At 33.4% G+C, this 8,340-nt stretch overlaps 1 protein-coding gene across 1 annotated transcript in view; it reads right to left on the reverse strand.

Moving 5' to 3' along the window:
* Window positions 1-7,286: 7,286 nt before the first annotated feature.
* Window positions 7,287-8,340, reverse strand: part of LOC116846844 (nicotinamidase) — a 512,425-nt gene continuing 511,371 nt past the window's right edge. Inside the window, exon 3 of the mRNA XM_032821180.1 lies at window positions 7,287-8,006. Within this exon, the coding sequence (XP_032677071.1) occupies window positions 7,448-8,006 (559 nt within the window). The 3' untranslated portion in view covers window positions 7,287-7,447. The remainder of the gene's footprint in view (window positions 8,007-8,340) is intronic.

Below are 8,340 nucleotides of genomic sequence, written 5' to 3' on the forward strand. Positions count from 1 at the left end.
GCGGAACATCCTATATGTACATATATCATTGGATCGTTCCTCCCTGATGAAACGGACTAAAATGTTCGCGAAACGTTAGAATCAAACAAAAAAGAATCAACGCGGCTCAAACCAAATCTAATATATATATATATATATATATATATATATATATATATATATATATATATATTAGAAATTTCGTGCATCTTACATATACGCAGTATGTAATTATTATGTTTCCATTATTACACACAGAAAAATATTATTTTATAGACGATTAAAGAAAGACGATTACTCGGTTTATTTTACTTCTTTTAAATAATGGTTTTCTCAAGCGAAGAATATTTTCTTGATACAAATCTTAGAATATACTCATCACAAATATTAGAAAAGCTCATTATCAACTTACTCAAAACAAGAAAATATTCTCTTTTCAAATATATGTAAAGCTTGATCGAAGAAAGATTAGAAGTGTTAATCTGAATAATGATATCCCAATATAAAAAAATGTATATTTGCTCAGAGAAATTTAACATATTTCTTCTAATATTACAATAAGTTAAAAGTAGCGAAATTTGTTGTTTTGAAATAAGAAATTTGTTTTTGTATAAAGTAAATCTATGTTTTTAATTCAAATAAATATATTTCTTCTATAAACGAAATTTCTCACTATAAAAATAATTTTCATATTTCTAAAGAATATTGTCTGAAAACAAGTAGTTAATTTGGTGAAAGCATATAAGAAAGTTTTAATTCAATTTATAACATAATATAACATTTTAGATTTGGCTTTCGGGTTTGAGCCGCGTGGATTCTTCTTTGTTTGATTCCGATGTTTCAGTCCGCTTCATCAAGGAAGAACGACTCGATGCCGCTTCCGAACGTCATCTCTGAACGTTACTTAGGGAAAGGAGAGTATCGTGAGCGTGGAGCGTCAGGTAGCTCAGTGATTAGAGCAGTCGCCCGGCAAGCGAAAGATGGGTTCGAGTCCTCGGCCTTAGCAAACCGCTCTTTCGGTATTTTTCTCTGTCCGGGACGAAGAAAATAACAAAGCGGACTTGAAATGTTTGCAAAACATCGAAATCAAACAAAGAAGAATCCACGCGGCTCGAACACGGAAATCACCAAATATAATATACATGAAAGCTTAAAATATCAAATCATAATATAACATCTCGATTAAAATGAATGAATTACTTCTTCTGAAAACTAAATAGTCTGGTGTTGAAAATATATTTTTCTTTTTGAAACTAAGTTATTATTCCACCGGAATAAAACTAATATTTGATTCAAACAAAAGAAGAGTTTGTGTCAAGAAAAAGAAATATCTTCATTAGAATACATGGGTTTCTTCCGTCGATTTTATACTATAATAAGTAAACCGAATCTTTATGTTAAGTAAGATATACTCGTTCCAAGTATTAAACTTACTTGGATTGATATTATATTTTGAATAATTTTCATGCTTGTGACGAGCTTCTGATATACTTGCGGATATATAAACGTGCGAAATACTGAAAACAAGTAAGAATTACTTGTATGTAGTATTTCTTTTTCTGCCTGTTTTCTCGCACTTTCTTCATTAGCCACAAAGAAAGGATGGACAGAACGACAAGGGACGACAAGGATTCATAGAAAGCAACGACGGAGCTATGGTCACAACACTCAGTGCGGGAGGAAAAACCCAAGTGATTGTCTTATCCCGTAATATGAGTCTAATAAATAATAGAATAAATAATAGAATTGCTATCATGTAAGGACTTGGATGCCAGAACCAAATATTTGTTTATTGTAGAACGGATTGTAGACAAGTGAGAGAGACGTAATGACACAGCAGAATCCTAGAGGTACCACAACCTGGATGACCGGATTAAGCTATTGGAATAAAGAAGCTCGGAAAACGAGACGAAAAGTCATGGTAAAACAAACAGTCGTTGACAAAGAGACGACTTCCCAAATTCCGCGAAACGTTACTGAACTTTAACTAATGCGGAAAGAGAGAAGCACTTAGAAAAGATATCCTAAGAGCTGAAAGCTCTGGAGCTCACTTTTTAGTAGCTATCGCATGGCAGCAGAACAAATTAATTATGCTTATCATAGCCCCGTAAAGTTAGCCCCCCCAATATTCGAAAAAATACAATTTCTACACCTAATTCGTTTGCTCATCGTTTGCACATGTTTGCACCTCAACAATTTTCGTTTGCACACCTCTAGTTTCAAAGTTATTGAAGAAACAATTTTGGGGGGGTCAACTTCACACTAGCCCCCCAACACTCGAAAAAGTAAACTTTCTTTAGCTCAAACGATTGCACATCGTTTACACATCAAGAGTTTTCGTTTGCACACATTTAATTTAAAAGAAATTTAAAAAAAAATTTTGGGGGGCTAACTTCACACTAGCCCCCCAAGTTGTTCAAATTTGACTCACAATGCATGTAATCGATAGATTTTCGTTTGCACATTTCGAATTTTCGTTTGCATACTTCTAGGAAAAAAGTTATTTGGCTTTAAACTTTGGGGAGGCCAAACTCACACTTGCCGAAAATTATGACTGCAAAATAAAATTGTTTGACGTATGATATCATTAGATCTTCGTTTGCACATTCCAAAACATTTCGAGTTTTAGTTTGCATACCTCCAGAAGAAAAGTTATTTAACATTGAATTTTGGGGGGGCTAACTTCACACTTGGCGAAACCTAGGTTAAAATTGCAGGAAAAAATTGTCTGATGCATGATATCGTAAGATTTTCGTTTGCACATTCCGAAACAAGTCGAGTTTTCGTTTGCATACTTCTAGAAAAAAAGTTATTTAACATTGAATTTTGGGAGGACTAACTTCTCACTTGTTGAAACCTAAGTTAAAATTGCAGGAAAACAATAACCTAGGTTTCGCCAAGTGTGTTAGCTCCCCCAAATTTCAATGTTAAATAACTTTTCTTCTGGAGGTGTGCAAACTAAAACTCGAATTGTTTCGAAATGTGCAAACGAAAATCTAACGATATCAAGAGTCAGAAAATTTTTTCCTGCAATTTTAACCTAGGTTTCGACAAGTGTGAAGTTAGCCTCTCAAATTTCAATGTTAAATAACTTTTCTTCTTGAGGTGTGCAAACGAAAGCTCGACTTGTTTCGAAATATGCAAACGAAAATTTTACGATATCATGCGTCAGACAATTTTTTCCTGCAATTTTAACCTAGGTTTCGCCAAGTGTGAAGTTAGCCCCCCAAAATTCAATGTTAAATAACTTTTCTTCTGGAGGTATGCAAACTAAAACTCGAATTGTTTCGGAATGTGCAAACGCAAATCTAACGATATCATTCGTCAGAAAATTTTTTCCTGCAATTTTAACCTACGTTTCGACAAGTGTGAAGTTAGCCTCCAAATTTCAATGTTAAATAACTTTTTTTCTAGAGGTGTGCAAACGAAAATTCGACTTGTTTCGAATGTGCAAACGAAGATCTAATGATATCATACGTCAAACAATTTTATTTTGCAGTCATAAATTTCGGCAAGTGTGAGTTTGTTTTTTTGTGGCCTCCTCAAAGTTTAAAGTCAAATAACTTTTTTCCTAGAGGTGTGCAAACGAAAATTCGACTTGTTTCGAATGTGCAAACGAAGATCTAATGATATCATACGTCAAACAATTTTATTTTGCAGTCATAAATTTCGGCAAGTGTGAGTTTGTTTTTTTGTGGCCTCCTCAAAGTTTAAAGTCAAATAACTTTTTTCCTAGAGGTGTGCAAACGAAAATTCGACTTGTTTCGAATGTGCAAACGAAGATCTAATGATATCATACGTCAAACAATTTTATTTTGCAGTCATAAATTTCGGCAAGTGTGAGTTTGTTTTTTTGTGGCCTCCTCAAAGTTTAAAGTCAAATAACTTTTTTCCTAGAGGTGTGCAAACGAAAATTCAAGTTGTTTCGAAATGTGTAAACGAAAATCTATCGATTACATGCATTGTGAGTTAAGTTTGAGCAACTTGGGGGGCTAGTGTGAAGTTAGCCCCCCAAAATTGTTTTTTAAATTTCTTTTAAACTAAATATGTGCAAACGAAAACTCTTGATGTGCAAACATGTGCAAACGATGTGCAATCGTTTGAGCTGAAGAAAGTTTACTTTTTTGAATGTTGGGGGCTAGTATGAAGTTGGTCCCCCCAAAATTGTTTTTTAAATTTCTTTTAAACTAAATATGTGCAAACGAAAACTCTTGATGTGCAAACATGTGCAAACGATGTGCAATCGTTTGAGCTGAAGAAAGTTTACTTTTTTGAATGTTGGGGGCTAGTATGAAGTTGGTCCCCCCAAAATTGTTTTTTAAATTTCTTTTAAACTAAATATGTGCAAACGAAAACTCTTGATGTGCAAACATGTGCAAACGATGTGCAATCGTTTGAGCTGAAGAAAGTTTACTTTTTTGAATGTTGGGGGCTAGTATGAAGTTGGTCCCCCCAAAATTGTTTTTTCAATAACTTTGAAACTAGAGGTGTGCAAACGAAAATTCTTGATGTGCGAACATGTGCAAACAATGAGCCAACGAATTAGGTGTAGAAATTGTATTTTTTCGAATATTTGGGGGGCTAACTTTACGGGGCTGCTTATTATACGAACCAGTGAGAGCCGATTCGAGAGAGAAAGAGGGACTTTGAAAAGGCTGTTGACGACGAGGAGCCTCGTTCAGTGCCGTAGCCAAGGGGCGGGGCTGAGAAGGCTGCAGCCTCCCCACTGAAATTAATTTTCTGAGTTACGTTAAGTGTGAGAAAAATTTTTTCGAATGACCTTTTTATTTGTTCGTCAAAAATAAAAAGTAGCCCCCCGCCCTAAGCTTTTTTCTTGCTACTCCACTGGCCTCGTTAATTATAAGACCACTTAATCCAATATCTACTTAGTATCGTAATTACGGAGGAGATTTCGGTCGGCCGGCCGTCAGATTACCGAGACTATTTCCCGCAGATTTAGTATATTCTTTTGCGTTTAATGCCAAGAATAGTTCTGCGTGACGTGCCAGCGAAATACAACTCCTTCAGCAGGAGCGAGTTTGAAGCTCTCGACTCAAGTTTCTATTGCCGATATTAAGATCGTCAATCTAATAACCTGTATTCTAATAATATATTAGCTACCAACAAGTTTGTGTGCGATTCTTTAACAACGTGAGAATCTTATTTCGAATCTTATATCGAATCTGTGCGGTATGATTAAGATCAAATAAACCTTGTTATTCTACCATTATTCTACCAAATGATCTACATCGTTGATTTTTTCACCCGAGCTCTGCCTGACATTCTCCAAACCTTCTCATTTCCGACTGAAAAACCATAGAGTTATCAGTTCCGTACGGACCATGAATTTCAAACGAAGCTTGGAATTTTAGTATTTAGAATATCGTTTTGCGTTTGTGAGTAGTACAAATTTGCCGTTCAACATGGTGCCATTCCACTTGGCGTTCAATGTTATCACTTTCGTTACGAAACTTGGAAGTCAGTGGAAACTTGTCGCAATACATATAGCTAAATCTTCTGTAACAATTAACTTAATTCACTTATTTTTGAAAAATCAATTTTAATGGATATTTATAACATAATTGTCCGCGCTTCTTTATTTCGCTCGTAAATAAAAATTGAAACGAAATAAGACTTATTTTTTTGTATTATTTATTATAAGTATCCATCGCGTATTAATTTTAATTTGAATATCTTAATTTGAAAATCTTAACTTGAGTTATTTTAAATATAAACACATCATCGATCTTGTATTTAACATAAACCTAGCTTTTATACTTTTCAAATTTTATTTCTCTTAAGGGAACCAGGTAGGTTTAAAATATCAGAAAAACGATCTTTTGTTTATCGTATAATCGGTTAGTACAATCTTTTAAGAACATTTTGACGCAAGACGGACTTCGATATTCACAAAGTTCAAGAAATTCAAAAATATGTGAAGCCGTACAGAGCCGGCAGAACGTCCGCTATTAGACAGCGGCGTGCTTTTGTGCTGATGCTAAGAGAAAATTTATTTATCTATCTTTCAGAGAAGGAGAGTGATCGCTATTTCATTTGATAAAATGAATATAATTGGTATCCGATTTTTTAGCATTGTTTTAAAGTATATAAGAAATGCTGTTTAGCTGTAATTCTGTTCTCAATCTTTAAACGCATTTTTCTCAAAATAGCATTTTACGCTAGTTTTGCTATAATAATTCATGAACGGCTAAAGATATCAAGTTGCTTTTTTTAAATTAAAGATAAAGGCGCATTACATAAACTGAATATATTTTTGCATATAAGAATTCATTTTCTAATATCGTTTTAATAACAAATATCTTGAATTTTTCGATTTTTTTTAATCTTTTGCTTATCATTACTTTAATTTTGACGTTCTTTTTTTAAATTTAGATTTAGTTTATAGAAGGAGTTATTAAATTATGTCTTCAAAATTTAAAAAATTGTTCTCTCGGAATCGCGGTAATACCGCAAAATTGAGGTTCTTTTAAATTAACAATATTTCATTCAATTATTAATATTTTTTTATTACTAATGTTTATTTTATTCCTAAAAATGTATTAAATAACTTGCACAAACAAATTTTATGTATATTAATTTTATGTATGTTAATTCATTTGTCTTGAACCGTCGTTCGAATATTAGCCGTTGAAACCTACTTGGTCCCCTTAAGGAATTTTCTTAAATAATTTTATCTAGAGCAACGACAGCTACAACGTTATATTAATTGAATAACTACTTTAATATCTACTTCTGTGCTTACCTCAATATCTTGTTGAAAGTAGGTTCATTTTTATTTATTTTTACATATTTGTACATCTATTAGTTCTTTTATTCTTATATTTGTTACATCCTCATACCAATTATATTAACAAAAATTACTATTTAAGGGCTATAACAGCTTTAAATTTAGCGGGTCTTTACGTTAATGTATTAAAACTCCTGGTCTTTTGCTGTGGATCTTTTGTTTGATGACATTAGAATTGGAAAAATGAAAGGCTCAAAATTTTTGCAAAATATGTTTTAATAAAAAGATATATACATTGTAATAAAAAGATACATCCATAAAATGACATTGATCGAAGCAGATTTGTGAAATAGTCCGAAAATTTTTTTTGCTCTAATAATCAATAAATTATCGTCAAATTAACATAATACCTACCTTTTTATTTCATTTTTTTCTCATAATTTTATCATATTAATTTTGTAGTTTTATTTTTAATATTATTTTAATATTTTTATTGATTATCAAAACAAAAAGAAAATGTTTGTACTATTCTATAAATCTGCTTCATTGATTGCATGATATTGTAGATATACCTTTTTATCTCAACGTATTTTGCAAGACTTTTGAGCGTATACTTTTTCGCTTTTGGGGTCATAAATAAAAATAGCTGCAGTGAGTAGCCAGGAGACTTAATTTGAAAAAAAGCGTCTAAATATAGACTATATTAGACTTGCTACTACATTATTCTTCATCGAGATTCATCTTGTGTTTGATCTCCAATGCGAGCTTATAGCCCAGCTCCGGTCGGCGATCTTTTCCCTCTACCATTGCTTTCACCTGACTGGAGTTCACTATCACGCCATTACTCGCTATCACAGTGGCTTTGGTTTTCTCGATGTCAACGAGGTCCACACCGCGGCTGCAGTCATCAATTAATACTGTACGATAACCGCTGGTGAGCGCATCCACAGCAGTTGCTCCCACGCACACGTCATATGCAAGACCACAAATGTAGATATCGGTAGCGCCTTTTTGCTGCAATTGTGATGACAACGTTGTCTCTGTTAATTTTTTGTTGTCCCAGAATACTGAGTACGAATCCACCTCTGGGTTTGTGCCCTTGTAGATTTTAATCGCATCCTCCACAATTTTCAAATCTTTATGCAGCTCTGCGCCCCATGAGTCCTGTACGCAATGACGCGGCCATAAGCGTTGCTTCAACAACGGTGGTCCGCGGAATGTCACCGTATCATACACCTGCGCCGCTTCTTTCGAGATACCACTGCTGATATCTACTTCTCTGCAATAACGATATCCAATTGTCAATAAACATTGAAATAACAATAATAGTGATCTATACTATTATTCTGTTGTTTAAATGGATTATAAAATATTAGACTGATTGACAAAATTATTTATTTTATTTATATCACTTTTCTAATATTTAAGCATAAAAAGTCATACATATATATACAGGGTGTTCGGAAAGTACCGGAACGCCCGAATATCAGGAAAAATATAAGTTTTACAAAAAAATGTTTCAGACAAAAGTTGTGGCGTTTAAAAAGATGTATTTACTGATCACATCAGTTTGACCTTGGGTTGCGTAGCGAAGGTCAGGTCAAGGTCACATT

This window comes from Odontomachus brunneus, unplaced genomic scaffold, assembly GCF_010583005.1.
Source record: "Odontomachus brunneus isolate Ranch 3 - 2012 unplaced genomic scaffold, Obru_v1 Obru_scaffold_070, whole genome shotgun sequence".
Taxonomy (NCBI): Eukaryota; Metazoa; Arthropoda; class Insecta; order Hymenoptera; family Formicidae; genus Odontomachus; species Odontomachus brunneus.